The 22,851-nt window shown below is 35.0% G+C and overlaps 1 protein-coding gene across 1 annotated transcript in view; it reads left to right on the top strand.

The window, feature by feature from the left end:
• The window catches only part of LOC109064184 (receptor tyrosine-protein kinase erbB-4-like), a 187,273-nt gene that overhangs the window by 108,656 nt on the left and 55,766 nt on the right, over positions 1-22,851 (top strand). The window contains exons 3-4 of the mRNA XM_042741326.1: positions 6,969-7,155; positions 22,003-22,137. Coding sequence (XP_042597260.1) covers positions 6,969-7,155; positions 22,003-22,137 — 322 coding nt within the window. The remainder of the gene's footprint in view (positions 1-6,968; positions 7,156-22,002; positions 22,138-22,851) is intronic.

Here is a 22,851-nt window from a genome sequence, read left to right as displayed (position 1 = left end):
TTTAGATATGGCTTCTTTTTTGACCTATAAAGTTTTAGCTGGCAACGGTGAATGGCACGGTGGATTGTGTTCACCGACAATGTTTTCTGGAAGTATTCCTGAGCCCATGTTTTGATTTCCATTACAGTAGCTTTCTGTATGTGATGCAGTGCCGTCTAAGGGCCCGAAGATCACGGGCATCCAGTATGGTTTTCCAGCCTTGACCCTTATGCACAGAGATTGTTCCAGATTCTCTGAATCTTTGGATGATATTATGCACTGTACATGATGATAACTTCAAACTCTTTTCAATTCTTCTCTGAGAAACTCCTTTCTGATATTGCTGCACTATTTTTCGCTGCAGCATTGGGGGAATTGGTGATCCTCTGCCCATCTTGACTTCTGAGAGACACTGCCACTCTGAGAGGCTCTTTTTATACCCAATCATGTTGCCAATTGACCTAATAAGTTGCAAATTGGTCCTCCAGCTGTTCCTTATATGTACATTTAACTTTCAAGCCTCTTATTGCTACCTGTCCCAACTTTTTTGGAATGTGTAGCTCTCATGAAATCCAAAATGAGCCAATATTTGGCATGACATTTCAGAATGTCTCACTTTCAACATTTAATATGTTATCTATATTCTATTGTGAATAAAATATAAGTTTATGAGATTTGTAAATTATTCCATTCCTTTTTTGGAATCGGGTTTGTACTTCGGAAGATTTGGATGACTCACTTCTGGTAAATGTTTATGTTAAACTGTTGTTAGCTCAGTATTATGCATTTTTATGCAAGAGTAATAACAGAATGAATAGTTTGTATAAGTTGTCAACACACACACACACACACACTCACACACACATATATGTACATTTTTATGAGCACTGTTAATGATACAAAAAAGTGTAATGTGATTTTCGTATTCAGTGTGTCAAATAAAGAAACATTAAAAATAAAAGCGAAACAAAACTGTAATAAAAATTTGTTTCGCTGTGTAATTATGCAGTACTAGTGTGTATATGTACTGCATATATATAACCAAATGGTTTTGGATTCCATTGACTTTCACAGTACGAACAAAAAAATACCTTGGAACTCAGTGGGACCCAAAACTGTTTGGTTACCACCGTTCTTCAAAATTTTATTTTGTGTTTCACAGAAAAATGAAGTACAAACATAGTTAGTATGACATTGGGGTGAGTAAACTATGACAGAATTTTCAGATTTGGATAGACTATCCTTTAAAGATGCATTTAGAAAATAGAGTGAAATAGGATTTCCATTTCATGCCGTTTTATAAACAACTGGCAGTTTTTCTGCTTTCAAATTATTGAAGAAGCAACTTTGAACTATGTCTTTAAATTAAATGTAAAACACACCTACTAAAGGAAGTCCATTATTGATGCGCGGGTCGGGTTTTTTTTCCAACCCGCGGGTCCCGCTTTTATGAAATTTTTTGGCCCGCCCCAGCCCACCCCGCAAATAAAGTAAAATTTCTTTACCCGCCCCAACCCGCCCCGCAGGTTATGAGGCGGCCTATTATAATTCGGCTATCAAACTGCCCAGCTATTTCACTTCAGCACCGCATTTCACACACACATGCGCGCAAATGAGGATTAGAGCCTGTAGTCAGTGAAGAAGTCTCTATCCACAAACAGATGTACATCGTCTGCAGATATAAGGTATTTTACGTAATCTGAACGGCCTATATATGTGCAATATTTTAAACGAGCCCTCACTAACTGAGTTTAATGCCACAGTTATGTTAGAATGCATCTCCTCCTTGTTTCTGTGGCAGCGCGCGGTCCAGAGCGCTGTATGACCGATGCATCAGTTCAATTCAACTTTACTCCATATATGAACTTACCTGTTTGAAATACTTTATATTTAACGTGTTTATTTATGTCCAATATTAGTGTTAAACTGATGGACTTTAAATGAAATCTAGGCTACTATTGATTTTCACCGTTGACTGAACATTTAGACTGATACCGTGCGCAGATGCGGTAAATCTGTCACAGGACTCGCAATATGACAGTTGCGTCCGACTATATGAACTAGCTGTTTTAAAAACAGTAATTTTATATTTAACGTTAGTTTATCAGTATGTTTTAAAGTATATTTTTTCGATTATTGGTGATTCCATGGGCTCTCTCTCGCGCACCTGCGCGGTTTAAAACACCAAATAGTTATGCTATGACAAGAATAAAATAGTCTCTCTCTTACTCTACCCATGCACGATAATATTGTGTATCATCGATCTGATCTGATTTGAAAAAATGACCATATCGCCCAACACTACAACGTATGTTTTTTTTTTTTGTTTGTTTGTTTTTTTGTTTTGTTTTTTATGACCCGCCCCAACCCGCCCCGCAAATAAAGTGACAATTTTTTACCCGCCCCAACCGCGGGTTATGAGACGACCCGCGCATCACTAATGTCCATACCCTGTTAATTTAATAGATTTTCTGTTAATCCATCTATACATAGCTAAATGATACAAGCCCTTAATTTTGGGGTGGAGTCTATAAAATAGGCATGATCCTAAATCAGCAGAATGACTGATACTCATAAATCCTCTGACAAAATCCTATAATGAGAGTTTGGTAAAGCCTCCTGTCTTCCTGATATAAGTATTCAGCTGTTCATGTCTCTCCATGGATTTTTAATATCTACCCTGTCACAGCTGGTTTTGATCAAGCACATGTGTTGTTATGTCACCTGCTACTAAAGTGGAACGAATAGATTGCATTTAACATTGACATTTATATTGTTTGCTCTTGGGCTGGAATGCAAAATGTGATTGCTGCCCTCTCAGCTTTATGACTACCACATTCGCTTAGCGTTGATGATAACAAGTCAGGATTGTTGGCCTGCCTCCAGTAAATGTGTGTGTACTATTTATTATTATAATTATAATTATAATTATTATTATTATTTTCTGTATATTATTTTGTATGTTATTTTATGTATATGTTAATACATAAATCCAAGACTAGTTGTTTGGTTGGCGTTTGGGATTTGTATCACTTTTAGCATGTTCCAAAATGTTAAATAATATAGAAATTATAGACCAATTTCAGGTTTTGCAAACAGTGATGACGTTTTTGTGGGCGGAGTCTATCTCTAGGGGTGGAACTGTTCACGGAAAAAAATTGAACAGTACGGTTCCCCAACACACATTTCGGCACGCGCTAGGACCGCGGTTCAATCTGACAATGCTTCTGTAATATGGTTTGCTATAAATAACACGTGAAACAAACATGGTTCGGCTCATATATGTTTCTGTTGATGTATGCGCATTCTGGCTTCCCAATACATTACAGCAACAGCGATGAAACAGTCTATGAAAGCCATGGAATAAAAGAGTAAAAAGGTAATTTTGAGTTTATATTTCAAAATTCTGTTTTTTTTTTTTTTTTTTTTTTTTTTATTCCGAGATTATATCTCAGAATTTGGGTAATAAAAATCAACTCGTCATTCTTTCTTTTTCCCTTTGCTCAGAATCATGAGTTTTTAATCCCACACTTCTGGCTTTTTTCATCAGAATTGACAAACTCGCAGTTGTTGAGTTAAATCAAATTATAAAGTTAGAGATTAGAAAACTAGGAGATAAACTTGCATTTGCAAAAAAATAAATAAAAATAAATGAATAAATAAATAAAAAAATTAGAATTGAGAGATAAAATAGGTAAATACTATGTAAAATGTTATAGGTTTAAATAGTATTTCATGCTTTAATTGTAGGGCTAAAACAATATGTCCCCTATGTGAATAATATATATAGACCCATTGTTTAAATCAAATTTATGCTTTAAAAGTAGGGTAATCATAGCAGGGTAAACAATGGAGTGGCTGGTGGGCATGGTGGGCGCTGTTTCTGAGCGGAGGATCAGGATGGTTCTGGGAGGAGCTCATGGAAACCCCAGAGGGTATGGGTGGTTGGAGCCATTGGCCAGGCATGTGGAGGGTCCCGGCGTGGGGTAAGCTGGAGAGGGACTGTGGTTTAGAAAGGAAAATAGCATAAAATGCTACAAAAGTACAGAATATGGCACCTTTAATGTAGCAAAATCATCTACCCATTTGAACATTGCTTAGTTTGTTAAACTTTTTTCCCACTGCCTAATGTACAGACAAGTCCAGTTATTTTTCAGCTGCTCATTCAGCGGGACTGAGTCATGCTGCCGCTATTTTTTTCAGGCAACACACGGACGTCAGTGTGATTAGTGTGAAGATGAATATATAAAACTGAACTCCATGACTGCACCCCATGAATACCTGCTGCAAAATTTACAAACAAATGTAAAACTCTAATGATGCCTGGAGGAAAATATGCAGGTGTATAACGTGAGAGAGCATTTGGGACGTGGGTGTGTTTGATTTATGTGAGTCCATTTGGTTCATTACTGCAATTTAAGCTAAGAGTATCTGAAGGGAGGCAGTTTTTCTATGTGTGAGGTGAGAGATTGTGACCTACTGTGTCTTTGCAGTGTGACAGCAGCTTACGGCGAGAGGTGTTTGTCCTTTAATGTTGAAGCAGTGTTACATATCTCCAAGCTTCTAATATGATATTTTTAGGTATAAAGGTGACCATCAGTGAGATTTTGAAAGTATTAAAAAAAAAAAATTTTATATATGTACTTTACAGATAATACTATAATACTGTTCTAAAATTTTATTAGAAATGGAACTCTTTTCTGAGATTATAATAAATGTCTTACTGTCACTTTTTATAAATTTATGGCATCCTGCTGAACTGAAGTATTAATTTTTTAATTGATCTTAAACTTTTCAACAATAATATATGTTTAAAAATATTATGGCACAGATTTCCCACAATCTCTTGAATTTTAGAGGTATATAACTGCATTCTACAGGCTCCAATCAACTATAGATCAGGGCTAGGCAACTTCAGTCCTGGAGGGCCACTGTCCTGCAGAGTTTAGCTCCAACCCCAAACAAACACACTTGCCTGTAGCTTTCTAGTGATCTTGAAGACATTGATTAGCTTGTTGAGGTGTCTTTGATTAGGGTTGGAGCTAAACTCTGCAGCACAGTGGCCGTCCAGGACCGAAGTTGCCCAACCATAGATAGTCGCTCAATTTAAAATCTTCCCTGTCTACTGAAAATTATGACATCGATTTTGAACATTACAATGCACTTGATGACTTTCATTAACTCTATAATAACTAAATCCACTTCACCAGCTAATTACTCTTCAAAAGTGACGCTGAGCTAATGCAAAAACGGACATTCAAAGACAGAATTCTAAAGATGGCTTATTTCACTTGTTTCTCTGATGCATTAATCTATAGATGAATTTGTCTTGGATGGCGCTGGCAAACCAATCAGTGTACATTAAAGTAATGGAGAGCTCTAGAGAGCAGAATGCTCTGCATGCTTTCGAATCGCTCTTGCGTAAAGTGAAAGTCGTGACATTTGTCAAGTATGGTAACCCATACTCGAAATTGGTGCTCTGCATTTAACCCGAAATGTAAGATGACGTACATGGGGCGGGGGTGTTAATTGTGTTAAAAATTGAAATGTGTTATTTTTTTCAGTAACTATTTAATTAAATTGACAGCCCTAGGTACAAAGCCAACAAGGTGCAAATACATAAATGAGAAACATTGGGGCAAAACATCTAGCACACCAATTCAAAGGATTTTATTTTTCTATTTAGTAGTGCACTGAAATAATTCATTTTTTGTTGTTGTTGTTGTTGTTGTTGTTTTTCAGTAGTGTGCTACTTTGATTCATTATTTGTTCCTCATCAGTCAGCCGGTATGAAAGGTATAATCAAGATAATTACTGATTAAGGATTTCTTCCCCTATTCATTGTCTCTTGTGTCATGTGAAGACAATGAAAATCGTAGTTTCTGCCCACACTATGGGATGCGCTAGATTTAAGACTACTTTATCTACTAACAACTATGACTTAAACAAAGATGTCTTGAATTGAATGGAATCCTCCATAATAATTATCCTAAAACTTCCTAAGACTCACAAAAAGACAGAAACTGCTACAGGATTATTATAGTGATTGTATCTGATGGAAATATTACATTACTTTGAGATATATCATGGTACTCAATGTTTACCATGGTATTACCATGCTGTATGTCCAAAAAAAATATTTATGGCATTAAAGAAATTCATTCCTTTCTTCCTCCCTTCCTCCCATTTCATTTCCATTGACTTCCATTGTGTTTGTTTGTCCATATAATGGAAGTCAATGGAAATAAGCTCTTTGGTTACCAAAATTCTTCAAAATACCTTCTTTTACATTCTAGAGATGAAAGAAAGTCATACAAGACATGATAGTGAGTAAATGATGACAGAATTTTCAGTTTTGGGGTTGACTATCTCTTTAATGCTAAATATTTAGCAGACATTTTAATATTAACCAATTAGAATCCAGTATCCAAGAGAGCGCTATAATAATCTCTAGCAGTGTGTCACCGTGTGGACTTCTGGTGATCCTGATGGGTAGGTGACAGCTGTCAGTGTGTGCTTGGTCAGCTCTTCAGATGAATTTCTGTGACTATAGTTCCAATATGTGTGTGTCCGATCACTACAGCTATGTCACATTAACTTCTTCTGCATGAAATAGACCTGTCCTCTGTGCCTGCTAATGATACGCAGTATGAAACAGTGATTGGATGTCAACATGATTGATGTGGGTGTGGAGAGGGAGGGTCCAGCGCTCTCTTGGGCCATTATCTCTTCAAATTATATCAAGGCTGTCTCGTTAGTCGTCCGTTTAATGCTGATCAGTTGCCATGATGACCGAGGGCATCGAGTCTTTGTGGACCGAAAGCAGAGGACAAATCTCTGCCGAAAGAGCTTTAAAGTGATATCCTGTGAGAATAAATTCTGTATTCTTTTGACTACATTTCATAAAAAGGACGAATTAAATACCATGGATTTTTGCTTAAATTGTGAATCACGTCTAACAGAAAATATTTTTATCTCTCTCTCTGTAGTCCATCCGTGAGGTGACTGGTTACGTGTTGGTGGCTCTGAATCAGTTCGACTATCTTCCTCTGGAGAACCTGAGGATTATCCGTGGCACTAAACTGTATGAAGGACGCTACGCTCTGGCCATCTTTCTCAACTACAGACGAGATGGCAACTTTGGCCTTAGACAACTTGGCCTCAAGAACCTGACAGGTATTTTTGTCTGTCTGTGTGCCTCTGTTTCTCCCGAAGCAAATTCCCATCACACTTGGTTTTGTGCAGAAAAGTATTTTAGAGATACACAGTAAAGAGCTTTTGGGCCCACAGTAGATATTTGAAAGGATGGATCAGGAAGCAGCCCCTTTTAATACAATATATTTATAGATAAATATTAACATTGATATGGTGATCAGTATATGATGTCTTCTAGAAGGTAATGTGCATTAGTCATTTTAAAGATTTGTCATGACACATTAAAGAGCCACAGAACCATATTTATTGTTTGAATTTCTTAAAACATTACAAAATTTGAAAGCTGAGACATTGTTTCATACCAAAAGCAACCTGCTCTGTCTTGTCTGTCAGCATGTTGTCAGTTTCCTCTTTGCTCCGCGATGTTTTTTTCAACATGTGAGAACATGATGTGTGTCGTGAGAGTGCCATGGCTTGTCGGACATAGCAATAGTAATGATGGTGGGGCTGGTCTATGCAAAAGGTCAATTCAGTAAAACAAATTGTATATTTATTTTTTAGCACATTATTTTTGTACAACAACCTAAATCTAAGCTAAAATATTGAATATAATAAAAATAATAATAATTTAGTAATAAATAAATAAATACTGTAATTCAAATTCAAAGGCATCACAAATTCCAACTGCAAAAGAAACATTATAATGTTTTTTAATACACATTATAATTATTTCACATTATAATATTTATAAAGAAAAAATCTAAAGTTGATATATAAAATATAAAATAAAAGTCTACTGGATAGTCTACTCTAAATAATAAATAAATTATATAATAAATAATTTAATAAACAATATTAATAAATATGTGTACAGTATATTTGTTGCAGTGGCTGACGGTCTCTCCTCCACACTGAATAATGCTAATTTAACCACATGAATTGTAATTATCTCCGGAATTAAATCAACATTCATTTCCAAATCAGGTTGTTTATCATATTTTAGAGTGGAACTTCAAGTTGTTTTAAGAATCAGAATCGTTTTCAAAGAAGAGGCTACATAACCCTTTGACCCCTTCCGAAAGGACTTGCTTGATTTGATGTTAAACTCCCTAATAGGTGCTGTGTGTGAGGATGATGCTGTAGGAAAAGTGATTTTTTTTTTAACTCCCTCTCCTCACACACACACACACATGCACACACAGAGTATTTCTAAGTATATTTCCCATGCCCAAGGCCCTTTTGTTGACCCAAAGTCCTAAGGATGAAAGAGAAATAGAAACAGACCACCACCAGTATGGCCACCAGAAACAACTGCTGCCCAGACATAATGATTTTTTATAGATTCTATTCATTTGAGGTTTACTTACTTTGTTAAAGTTGAATTTAATATTGGGCTGAGAGACCATTTTTAATGATCTGCCAACAATGAAATCTGTAATTCCCTGTATACTGCGTATGATTACATGATTAGTTATAACTTTACCTTCTAATATGAATGTGCTTAGAATTATTCCATTATTCCAATCCCACAGTGTTCCAGGTAAAGAAATGAAAGTATGCATCTTCCTTTCTGAGACACAGTTCCTGATGCTTAATGGATCCTTTGATATAAAATGCAGGTGTTGTCTTTTTCATGTTCTTACTCATAAAACACAAGTTTTATTTTGGGGTACACTGTCCCTTTAATACATGGTTGTTTACCAAATAAATAAATGGATATGAAATATTTATTTTGAATTGAAATTGTTGTATTTTGTCAGAAGAAAGAGATCTCTGAAAAACAGATGTTTCCGGATGAGTGGTCAGCTTTACAGTGTTTTCAAGGTTAGCAGTCTCTATTCAGAAATATTTGACAGGGGGATAAAGTCAAGTATTAAGAATTGCAGAGGTCTGTGTAATAATTTATGAAATTTACCCTGGAAAACAATAATAAAGAGGACATATTTAATTCCTCCATGCCAGTATTTGCAGACTATCTGATAAATAGAGAGCTCTGACCACACACTTCTCACACGCCAGTAGGTCTCAGTATGTACCATGAAAAGCAATTAGGCCAGAACTGTTAATGCATACAGGTTAGAGTTCATATCAGATCAAATGATCCAGCCTGAATAATGGTGATAAAAATCCCCATATTTGAGCAAAACAGCAGAACTTAGAAAATTGCCTTTCTCCTTTAGAATTAAAGAAAATCACAAGCTAGATTCAGAAAAGATGTAGTCTAAGGTTAATATCCATATAACTGATTATCGTGAACTGAAAGACATAGAAACACAGGCAAAGAGAGAGTTGTGTAGAGTAAAATTTGCATGTTTATCAAACCTAAAATCATGCAGGGGTACAAATAAAAGACCTTTTTTCCCCTTTTACTGACATTTAGAAAATACACATATCCACAGGCTTTAGTTTTTTCCTCCTTTTATCTTGTTGTTGTCTATTTGAAATCATGCCAAGCAGCTGAACACAGTCTAAAGAGAACATGTAATTTCTCTCTCCATCTGCTGGGTGTGTGTTCACCCAAATTCTTGGTAAACAGCAGCAGCATTAGTTAGATCAATCCTCATGACGTTAAATCATCACTTGCATTTATTCTCAAATGCAACAATTTACATACAAAATATAGAAAACAAGAGATTGAAATGCATTTTCATCACAAATCTTTTAACATACTAAAACACTCCACATAAATTGCTTAACATCAATAGGCTAAACTATTTTTACATCTTTGAGGAATATCTAAATGGTGCTTGCCCATGCAAAGTTGCCAACATGATGATGTTGCCAGGGTGTTACAGCTTCTGTTCAGTTTCTGAAGTGTTCTGAGTGTTTTTAGTGTGTTGCTTGGGCAGTTGTTCTCAACCTTTTCAACCCGAATTCCCTCATTGTTGCTAAAAGATACTTTGTTTAAAGACCTTTATTTTATTTTTTTAAATTTTTTTATTATTATTTTTTTAATTAAGGCTTTTGTTTAAAAAAAAAAAATCCAAAACAGTAGTTTTTTTGAAATGGAAAATGTAGGCGCATTCAAGACTTGCAAGTAAGTGCCCACTGCTGTGATTGGCTAACAGTACAGTAACTATTACATCATAAAGTGGCACATTCCACAACCAGTCAATCAATCATACACGCCTCAACATAAGGGAAACAGGTCAATTTAGCTCAAAGGGAATCATTTAAGATTTTAAAGGGAATTTGAACAGAATCACTGTTTCACGGCTGATCACTGAAACGGTCAGCGATTCACTGAACGAGCCGTTTAACATCAAATCTGCGCTGGATATTAATATCCAAAGTATAGTGAAAACACTATTAATTAGCACAGTAACAAGATCGGCAGTTTAAGACATTAACTTGTAAGCACAAAACACAAAATACTTCTCTTTTCAATATGAATAAGGCTTTATTAGATAAATCTAAGACATATAAACTAATCTAACACATAAGCACACGCACTCACACATTCACACAAGTTGCAGGAAGATAGAAAGTTAGGAAAGAATGAGTTTAAGAGAATGAAAATGTGAAATCCCAAGTTTACAGCAATACCTGAAATTGCATAGACATGAACAACCATCAATCACTTAATTAACCCTCGCATTGAGTTCATCAATTAGGTTAAAATTATATTAGATAACACCAGTACAGATCAGAGTCTGGAGTTACGTTACTTGTGATGCCTGTGTAACGTGGTTCCCTTTGTTGTCGCTGAAAAGGGGGTTTCCCGAGGTTGCTGATTGGCTGGAAGTTCAGTATTCGTTGAAGTGACGTCTTGGGAAGCCCGTGGTTGGGCGTAGGCTGAAGATGGAAGATGCGGAGTTGTGGTCTGGTTGAAGTTTCAGACGGGCACGTGAGGTCAGACTCTGAGACACAGCGTTACAAAACTTAACTCAGAACACAAACTCTCAAACGGAAAAGAAAAGAAACTAAAGTAAAAGAATAGAAGTAAAGTTTGACGAGACTAGGTGGTGTTTCTTCTCATCGTGGCTAAGTAGCAGGCGTGCAGGTCGAAGCACGCTGGAACGGCGCTCGAAGAACGCTAAACGTGATGACAAAGCATGACTAAAAGCAGCAGCTAAAAAGCAGGCTAAAAGCCGGCATGACTGATAGCAAAAGCTAAACGCAAGCTCAAAGCTAAATGCCAAATTTGATAGTGTCCTGAGTATTTAAACTGGCATTTTGGCCACACCTCAAATGTTGTCTTGACCAATTAGATATTGTCTTTTCTCGGGGTGTTGCATTATTTGTCCCACCCATTCATAAATCATATGTTATCTTATCAAGCACGTGGTCCGAATTTTCCCGCTCTTGCAGGGTATAATTTGGACATGATTCCTATAACAAGAATATGATACATTTGACAAATAACTGATGGTCAGAAACATTTCAAGCAAGCAGATTGAAACACATACATACTAAACATGAATATGAATCCTTAAGCTATCCAATAGTTATTAAAAGACATACACAATAAGTGATTATAAGCATAAAAGTCAAATGTGTGGGTTACATAAATGATATGGAGTTAAGCAATGGACTGATATCCATTTAGAAGTCTTTTTTGAGTTCATTTTGGTGCATATATGCATTGGAAGGCATTCTCTGTGCCATTCTGTGGAGTAAGGATATGTCCTGTGAAGACCAGAGAGGTTAACAGGTCTCCTTAGGAATTTCAGTCTGGTTCTGCTAGGTGGGGGGAAGTCAATCCAAAGATCTTGTTTACTCTCACGGCTTTACATGTGAGGGTCAGACTCTCCATTTCTTCGATTACTTGCCCCAAATTAGACAATCTCTTCTTCGAATTGAAATTGTCAATACTTGTTCTAATGGTGTTAATGTTGAAAGCTGTTCTCTGAAAGAGTTGGTTGGTTATCAGACTGTGGTGCTAGGAGTTGATTTACAGCATCCTGTTGCCTTTCCGAGGAATTTGGCTTCTCTTGTTTCAACCATGCTCACGATCGAATCTTTAATTTGTCTGGTTCAGGCCTCATACGCTACATCAATAAAAGCTGTTTTTAAACTAACAAGAAAGTTTTGAGTTTTGAAACTTACATTTTGAGCTGTAGTAAAGCCCAGCTTTGTCAAGTCCAAGACAAGTCCAAGACCGGGACTAATCGAGACCGAATCAAGACCGAGTCCAAAGAGGTTCGAGTCCAAGTCAAGTCCAAGTCCAAAAGTTTCGAGTCCAAATGAGAGAAAAAAAATGATCCTCTTCAAGACCAAATACTTAACTATTGATAATATATGTGATGCGAGAGAGAGCATATCTCCTATTCTAAGAAAATAATTTTACATTATTATTTGCAATGATCAAAAAGCATGTGCAAAGTAAAAACTTTGTCGAACAGGGGTCTCCAACTAGATCCTGGAGGGCCAATGCCCTGCAGAGTTTAGCTCCAACTGGCCTTAACACACCTATCTGGAAGTTTCAAGTGTGTCTAGTAAGAGCTTGATTAGCTGGTTCAAGTGTGTTTAATTAGGGTTGGAGCTAAACTCTGCAGGACACTGGGCCTCTAGGACCGAGTTTGGAGCTGTAGGATAAAATATTTTTTTATGTACATTATTTACATTTAATTTACTTTATAATGCTGCTGTTTGCTGACATCATGTCTGTGGTCAAAATATTTAAATGACTGATGCCTTGGCGCAGTGCACACATGCAAAGCTTGGGATATGACGCATGCGTGGTTAAAGCTTGAAGGGATACGTTTGGTGCTACTGGGCATGCGCACATAAAAACAGCCTAATTTGTCACACTGTATAACATTAATTAGTATTTCATTATTGTAAAGGGTAAGTTTACGGCTATGTAGGTGTAGACATTAATAAAACACAATCTAACAGGTAGAAAATTAAATTAGAAACATCTAAACTTTTCAGAACACAGCAAGTGCACTGCTGGTCATGTGACAAGAATCAATGAATCAGCTTCATCCTTTCCCATAACAAAATTGAAAACTAAGTTGGAGAAAGATGGAGAAACAGCTGATTATAGCTGTACAAGGATAGCCATTTTTAAAATGAATTTATTAGCAGAGCTACTGCAAGGGGATTTTAGTGCCATTTTAGGTCATGGTTGCTTAGCAATGGCAGATGCCACTGGAGCGCAAGCATAGAGCACAGGCTACAGAGTGCTTTGGAAAAAATGAGAAAACGGCGCGCCTAGCGTTTTCCACACGTTTTCAGGTGTGACATGCAAATGTGGTTTTGTTTTGAAGGAGAAAAAAGCATATTGCTGGACTCCAATGACCAAGTCCGAGTGCAAACACCAACGAGTCCGAGACAAGTCCGAGACGATAGACAAATGTTTCGAGTCCGGACTCGAGTACTACAACCCTAGTTACATTATGTTTTTTTTGTTTTTTTTATAATACATTGACCTGTTAGATGTCAAAATATAAAGGGAAATTTGATTTCTCAGTTGACCCCTTTTGATTAAATGAGCAGTCACGATGTAAAATCCCCCCACACACTTCTAAACATCAGTGAGGCTCATGTTTCCAGGTTTAATTTTTCCACCAGGCAGCTGTTCATATGCTGCACAAACCACTCAGTTCAAGGTGTAGGTCATTCTAGTCCTATTTACCCTACAGTCATTTTAATGTTTTTGTCTGGATTGTGTTGTATTTGCTGTGCTAAATAATGATTGCATTTGAGCCATTACTCTTTACATAAACATGACCTTTACACATATTTACAAAGAAGATGTATATCTTTCCTTTTTACTTCAATTGCATGATGTATTTATGTATTTATTTTGCTGTTTTTATTTATGTATTATTTAATGTATCTAAAGTAACAGTTGAGAAAAAATGTATTACACAAAATTAAGAAATAAATACATTCTATTAGTTTATTTTATTTTGCTTATTTTTAAATTATTTTTGAAAATTGTATTTGTATGTTATTTAAATCTATTTAAGTTTAATTTAATTAAACTTATTTTGTCCAATGAATTTTATCATTCGTGTTAAAGATATAATGCATGATCACCTTTGATTCATGTTTTGTTTACCGTGCATCTGAATTAACAGTTAAGTTAAAAAAAGAAAGTTAATTGCACAAAATTAAGAAAATAAAAATACTTTTTTTATTTGTGTTTTATGTTATTTAAATTTTTTTGTTTTATTTAATTGCGCTTATTTTGTCTTTTTGCATTGTTCTTTTAAATAGAGAATTCTGTTTTAAAGTAAAAAAAAATAAAAAAAAAATAAAAAGAATTACTGTTTTAAATCTCTAGTCTTAAATCTTTAAAGGAATATAAATTCAATAATTTAAAGAAAGGCAACAGAGTACTTCAAAAATGATAAAGACCTTATTTAGCTGTTTCTAACCACTTACATTGCAAGTCAGTTAAAACCAACAATTGTTTTACTTTTACATACCTATGGCAATGCAGTCACTATTACTCAAGGTGAGCTGTCACAGTGCACAGATATCTGTGTCTGTCGTCACAGTGAACAGATTTTAATATTGTTTTAGTGGCATCATTCCTGATAGCAGATCGTTGGCACAAGCCCAAATTCTATAGACAGCATACTGGCAGCTTGACTATTCCTAAAGGCTTATATACATACATGTATAAAGTATTAGAAACATCTTGCTTTCAAGGCCCTTCAGTCTGCATTCGGGCACCCAGAATAGGTGGACATGAATTTTAAAAATCTGATCTGAATTTTAAAATTTGCAAGTCAGCCAAGGCTAGCCTAGTAACATCTTGGTGCTTTGTCATCTAACATCATGAAATGTACAGCAGGTTGGCAGGGGTTGGCAGTAAAAATTCAATATTTTAATAGACTCTCAGTCTATGAAGTTCCTGGCAGCTCCTGAATCAATAAGAACGTGACATGTTACTAGAAATTTGGACACTGAGAGTTGTTTGGCACTAGGGAATATTTCTCTGCTGATCTTTGGATGGATAGAGGAATTATAAGCTAGATGAGATTAATGACAATGACTCAACTGACCACAAAACAAATACTTTTACATTTGGTATGTGACCTATTTAGTGCATTGCAATGCAAACAAAATTATATTTAGTTAACACACATTTAGCTTGATGTGTATGTTTAACAGTGCAATAAAAAATGCGCAATTTCTCTTTTTAGTTACTACTAAAATAACTAAAACTGAATAAAGTAAAACAAATAAGATAAAAAAAATAATAAAAAAACTATATAGACATATTTTGTAAAATAAATAAATAAATAAAACAAAATTACTAAAACTACTAAAAATCTGTTATATTTCATGTTATGAATAAATATTAATAAATGAAGATACATTTATTTGACATCCTGATTTAACATATATATATATATATATCACTGAATATACAGTGAAACTTATGCTGACCAATTTATTCTGGGAATTTAGAACTTTGTTTGAAAGGGCTAAAGTGAACAGAGAGCAGAGCTAATGCCGTCTCACCGTCTGTTGCTTAGACGGCTGAGAGAGGAACAGCTCCATTAATAATGAATCTAGTATCATCATTATGCAGCAAAATGTTTAAACTACACAGAATCTCACAGCTTCAAAGACAGCTTTACTTTTAAAAAAAACATTCTCCCAATAAACTCAGCTAATGTCAGCTAATCTAGAAGCATATAATCTGCGGATGTTTGAGGGAGGGGGTCATCTATTTACTTCTAAAATGCTAAAGTAAATATTGACAGAATAATAAAATAAATGTCAAAATCATATCTTCAGTGTCGTTTTGGCACATAGCAGCTCCATTGGAAAAGAGTAGTAAAAGAATGGTGTGCCATGACGTGACAATTGTGTATAATGGATGTTTCTAATGTATAAGCCTATTTAATGAGGTTTATGTTTAAAACAGGTAAAATAATCTACAACTGGAATGAAACTATACTTTTCAATTTAATGTCCCACCTAAATTTATCTTGTTTTCAGAAAACATATTTATAAAAAATAATATAAAAATTATATATAATAATTTTAGAAATTCACTGTTTGACTTTCCTAATGGGACGTTTGAGGCAGCAGGTTTTTAGTGTTTCTTCAGGTTCCATGATGTCTTGTTACACCAGTGATTTTTTTGATAGAAAATGAAGACAAGACAAGACAACAAAATAAGTTGCGTTGTCAAGTTCACATTTGAACTTGTGTTCTTACCCTCCGTGAGGTTTCAGCTGTATCATTGCTCCACCAACCCTCCCAGCCTGCCCTCCTGAGACCCTGCGGCTGGCTGTGATTTCTGGGACACTCTGCTATCTCTACCAGCCAAACTCCCCTCCCTGTGTAGCTGAACGATGAGACGCATCATAAGGTGGCTGAAAGGCAGAGGGAGAGAGTGACAGAGGCCCGTGGATCATGATCTGAAGCCTCAGTAGAGGATATTAAGGGCCATTCACTGACAGTGACAAAGCAAACAGAAGTCCGTCATTATTAATAAGAGTTGTCATCGTGACCTGGACATGTACTGTGCAAAGCTCAGAAAGTTTATTGTTTATTATTGAAGCATCATTTGTCTCCTAGTCAAGTTTGGGCCGGAGAAGTTAATGGATCTGTGAGGCATTCCAGTGCTTTGTATGATATTTTTTTGTCCACATAAAAATGGAGAATGGAAGACGGTTTACATTCTTCGCATTGATAATTGTTCCTGTTCATGAAATGAAGTAGTTTATATCCAGAAGCTTTACCTGCATGTTATTTTTTTAACAGCATGAAAACTGATAGATTGTCAAAGTAGAAAGACAAAATTTTATTTTTATATTCAGTCATAAAACTGCTGTTGGTGTGAAGCTTCATGCCTCCTACCCTGCGGACAAAAGTATGTTCTCACAACGTTTTCCGGAAAATATTATGTCTGAAGGTTGTCTGAACATTCAAAACTTTTTTATTATTTATTTATTTTTTATTATTATTTTACATTGTAACAAGTTTATTATTATTTTTTTTTTATTATTATTTTTTGGTAATGTGAACACTAAAGGAACATTCGATTTAATAATTTTATCATTTTGCAGACATTATGGTGGGAACATTACTGTACGTATAATAACATTTAGAGTAGAAAAACTTCAATGAACAATGTATAAATAATGTTTAATTGATCATGCGCTGACTGAAATGTTCAAATTTGTTTGAAACATTATATTTCATATCTAAATTAGACAATACTGATCATTTTTACAGACCACAGATTTGTTTTTGTTTTTTTGTTTTTACTCACATTGTGATTTTTTTCCCCCCAAGTATTTTGTTTAATATAAAAATTATTATTATTATTATGATTTTTTTTTTTTAACATATGAATGATTATATTTATTTTAATATAATCATGCTTAATGCAGGTTCTAGAGAAAACACGTCAAAAAGCATGATTGGCTCTTTTAACATGATTGGGATGTTTTTTTTTATTTTATTTTATTTTATTTTATTTTATTTTATTTTATTTTATTTTATTTTATTTTATTTTATTTTATTTTATTTTATTTTATTTTTATTTTATTTTTTTTTTTTAAATGACAAAATGTTTATCAAAAAAGGAGATCTAAAGTATGAATGCCTGTTCCTGTTAATTGCCAAGTTCCTTCTCTTCATATCTGCATTGGTGGCCTATTCTTTAGATTTTCCAGTCTCATTTACATGTCACTGAATGTAATCTGCCATTTGGAGATGATTTGTCCATGTAAAAATGGACACAGAAAGAATGAAATGAGGATTATTTCTCAAATGTTAGTGGTTTTGACACAAATTTAATTTGGCTTTAATATTAAATTCTGCTTCTTATATACAAAATGATTGCATTTTGTGTCAGATCTAAACAAATAAATAATCAAATCAATTTGAGGTGCATATTTTATCTTAATAGTCTGACAGTGAAGGTTCCTCAGTTTGAACTGAGTTAATGAGCAATATTTTTTGCTTGTCTTCTGTCTTATAAACATTAATTCGTTATGGCTTGTCTGCACTTTCATTAAAACGTGGATACAATATAGATAACAGTCAAAATTAACAAGCAATTCTATTCTATTCTATTGAAGCAATAATAAAATATTTTAAATTTCATAAAATCAAATATATGTTTTGATCATAAAAGACTTCTGTCAAAAATATCTTACCAACCTCAACAGTTGCATGACATTTCTAGACATTTAAATGTACATTAACTGATAACATTGTGATAATGTGTCACCAGCTTTAACAATATTTCAGTATTGCTGTTAAAAATAGAATAGAATAGAATAGAATAGAATAGAATAGAATAGAATATATCATACTTTATTATATAATATACAATTTGCTTCAATCAGTCTCTGCAATATAATGCTTGTCAATAATTATAGTATTTTAAAGGTTATATTTCATACTTACAATTTAACAGCTTGTTTGTATGGCTTATATATTTATTTTATATTTTTTTCTGTGATTTTCAGTTGATATAGAAATGGTGCACTGTGCTCAGCTTGGACTCACGATGTATTTGTGCCATTGAATTGATTGAGTTATGTTTACAGATGGAGGCAGAAAGTTAATGTTAAGAGGGGTGCCATAATGTCGCTCAATTTCTCTGGTTAGGACTGCAGTATGTGCAATGTGTTCAAATGACTTCATCATAATATATTTTTATGTATTTTGATTAGCTCAACTTTTTTCCTCATTTAATTTTCCTTCAAAGCCACTTTATCATTCCTACTCTCTCAAATTTATAGCATTCTCATTTAAATATAGATTTATTACATCCGCCTTCAAAGAGAAACCAACTTTTTGCACATCAATCCAACAGAAGGAATTGTGTGCAGATCAATTCATCAAAGAGATGTTAATGACATGAAGTGTTTCTCATGCAGACTTGGTTTCCAGCTGTGAATGTCAAAAGTGACTCTTTAAAAATGTATTCATATGGTCTGTTGTTCCATTCACAGGCTCAACCTTTCCCCCTGCACACTCCACTTCCGTCATCATGGAAGTGCTGAATGAAAATTTAAATATTTCACTTTCACTCAAAGGAAGTGAAATTGTCATATTAAATACCCTTGATCATGGCTGGGTTCATTTTGAATGCAGAGATGAGGGCTTTGAGACCTGCTAATCTCACAATGCTGGTCAATGAGGGTTTTTTTGAGATATCGAACAATGTTGTCGAAAAAAAAAAAAAAAATGTGCAAAAAAATGGACCTTTAGCTTGTCGATGGGTCAGTACCCTAAACATTAGTACCTTATACCCCTACAACATGCATAATACAAATTTAATTTAATCTTATACTCTCCCCAGCTGCATTTAGTTAATCAAATTTATGGCAAAACACAGTAATGTTGTGAAATATTATTACTACTGTATTTATATGTAATTTATTCCTGTTATGCAAAGCTGCATTTTCAGATTACTCCAATCTTCAGTCTCCCTTGATTCTTTAGAAATCGTTTAGATCTACTGATTTTCTGCTCAAGAATCACTCAGAATCAGAATGAGCTTTTTTGGCAGGTATGTTTACACATACAAGGAATTTGTTTTCGTGACAGAAGCTCCGCAGTGCAACAGAATCACGGCGACAGAACAAAAAACTCATAATAAAATAATAAAAAATACAAATAAGTAGGTAAGGAATGACAATATACAAATTGACAATTGTATGTGCAGGTATATTACAATAGGCAGTTATGTATGTACAGGTAGGCCTATATTACGTGCAAAAATTTAAGTGTACACTAAGTATGTGTGTTAGATAAATAAGTGTATGTGTATATAAATATAAATAGTGTTGTGTGTTCCACAGTTATTATCAAGTGTTCATTAGATGGATTACCTGAGGGAAGAAACTGTTCCTGTGTCTGGTCGTTCTGGTGCTCAGGGCTCTGTAGCATCGACCAGATGGCAACAGTTCAAAGAGGTAGTGTGCTGGATGTGAGGGGTCCAGAGTGATTTTGCTAGCCCTTTTGCTCACTCTGGATAAGTACAGTTCTTGAATAGAAGGGAGGGTTATACCGATGATTCGCTCAGCAGTCCGGACTACCCTCTGTAGTCTTCTGAGGTCAGATTTAGAAGCTGAGCTGAACCAGACAGTTACTGAAGTGCAGAGGACGGATTCAATGATGGCAGAGTAGAACTGTTTCAGCAGCTCCTGTGGCAGGTTAAACTTCCTCACAATGGCCTTTTTCACAATGGAGTCAATGTGAATGTCTCACTTCAGGTCCTGAGAGATAGTGGTGCCCAGGAACCTGAATGACTCCACTGCAGTCACAGTGCTGTTCATGATGGTGAGTGGGGGGAGAGCAGGGGGGTTTCTCCTGAAGTCCACTATCATCTCCACTGTTTTGAGCGTGTTAAGCTACAGGTTGTTGTGCACCAGCCAGCCAGCTCTTTAACCTGTCTGTAAGCAGACTCGTCACCGTCCTGAATGAGGCCGATGAGTGTGGTGTCTTCTGCAAACTTCAGGAGCTTGACAGAGGGGTCCTTAGATGTGGAATCGTTGGTGTACAAGGAGAAGAGCAGTGGGGAGAGAACGCAGCCCTGAGGCACACCGGTGCTGATTATACGGGTGCTGGATGTGTATTTTCCCAGCCTCACTAGCTGCTGCCTGTCTGTCAGGAAGCTGTTAATCCACTGACAGACAGAGGTGGGCACAGAGAGCTGAGTTAGTTTGGGCAGGAGGAGGTTTGGAATGATAGTGTTAAAGGCCGAGCTGAAGTCCACAAACAGGATCCTCACATAAGTCCCCGGTCTGTCTAGGTGTTGCAGAACATAATGCAGTCAAATGTTTACTGCATCATCCACTTCTTTTATTAATCAATGCTACTTATTATTAATTAATGTTGAAAACAGTTGTAGAAAATGCAAGAAGAACAGTATTAATTCGATTTTTTTTTTACATTAAGTCTTTACAGTAACTTTTATTTTAATGTTTCCTTACTGAATAAATATATTGATTTCTTAAAACAATCAAACTGTATATACTGTGTATACATTCACAAATATTTACAAATTATTATTATTATCAATGTTAGCAATAGGATTGTAGTGCTCAGGTCCATTTTAATTAATTTTATCATCCATTCTCTGTGGGTTTAGCTATTGAAAACATGAAAAATTGGGCGCTGGGTGAAGTTTACTGAAGAGGAAGGGTTTAATAGTTTGATATAATCAGTTGTGTAGGTTCAGTATATGAACCCTGGGCAGATATGAGATGTTCTAGCGGAACTGTCCAGCCATGTAACTTATAAAGTTACATTAGTTGATTATGAAGTAGCAGCTAGTGTCTGAATAATGAAATTGCTTCATTAACTTCATAATTGTTTCCCTTCAGGAGTGAATGAAGCTATACTAACACATTTTAAACAACCAGCCATGGCCTCATTCATCAGGCGGTTGTTTGAGGCTATGAACCAGCCGTTCATGATGTAAATAGAAATTTTTAAAGCAGGCTTAAAGAACACAGTGTTCATTGGAACACTAGGTTTCTGGGCCGGCAATAAACCTAGTAATACTTGTTAGAGGGTAACAGCAGGGAGGGATTTGAAAGAGATGTGGAGTCTATTGGCTCAAATATACTACCTCCACATAAAGCATATGTTCCCAATCTCTACAGACACAGTGATATACTCACAATCGTGCTTGATCTTTTGTAAGCTCCTTAACTTGGGAATTGGGGTGATTTCATTCTTAAACCCTGCTCTAAAAAGAGAGATTATTTTCATTACACTTCTTTTATAAATCGTTTAAAGTGGTTTCATAGAGTAGTCAGGGTTATAACCTTAAGGTGACCTCCGAATGAACTGTATGTCTTTTATATGCGCATAAATTGTTTATTAAATATTATTTATGCTGTTAAGTATGCTAAATGGCTCAAATGTTGTCACTTATTCAGAAATGCTCTTGATTTCTAATTCTCCCTATCTCTGTTGTAGAAATCCTGAATGGAGGTGTGTATGTGGATCAGAATCAGTTCTTGTGTCATGCTGACACCATCCACTGGCAGGACATCATCAAGAACTCGCGTTCTGAACTTCTGGTCGTGCCCTCAAACAATAGTGGCAACACATGTGAGTGTTTAGATGAGTTTAAAGATTAAAAGTGAGCTATAAAAATGTATGATTTTCATAGATAAACTGAAACCGTCCTTTCAAAAATTTGTATTGAGTGTATATTTCAAGCTTTAACAAACAAGAAGTTAGGTAAGGTGCTTTAAAATATTCAATGCAATACTGAAATATTGGTGAAACTGGTGGCACATTATCATACTCTTCATTAATAACATTCACATACTTTATTACGTTATGCAAAGTTTAACAGGTTATTAGTTAATAAATTGTTAGAAATGTCATGCAGCATTAAATCATATATAAATATATTTTTATATAGCTTGGGTACAGAAGCTTGGGTTGGTTAGGTGTTTTTGAAAGAAGTCTCTTATGATCAAGAATACAGTAAAAGCAGTAATATTTATTATGATAAAATTTAATTTATTCCAGTGATTGCAAAACTGAATTTTCATCATCATTACCCCAGATCCTTCAGAAATCATTCTAATATGCTGATTAGCTGCTCAAGAAACATTTCTTAATATTAAAAAATATAAAATTAAAATAAATGTAATTAATAATTAATTAAATTGAATAATACATTTTTAAAAATCATTTAATTTAATATTAATTTATTTAAAAATAAACATTTTACTGACCCAAAACTTTTGAATGGAGAAACTGAGTGAAACTGAGTGGGAAAAGTAAGTGGGAACATTGTATGAGACAAATCCA

Source organism: Cyprinus carpio, chromosome A1 (genome assembly GCF_018340385.1).
Source record: "Cyprinus carpio isolate SPL01 chromosome A1, ASM1834038v1, whole genome shotgun sequence".
NCBI classification, from domain to species: Eukaryota; Metazoa; Chordata; class Actinopteri; order Cypriniformes; family Cyprinidae; genus Cyprinus; species Cyprinus carpio.
This window is presented reverse-complemented; position numbering and strand designations above follow the sequence as displayed.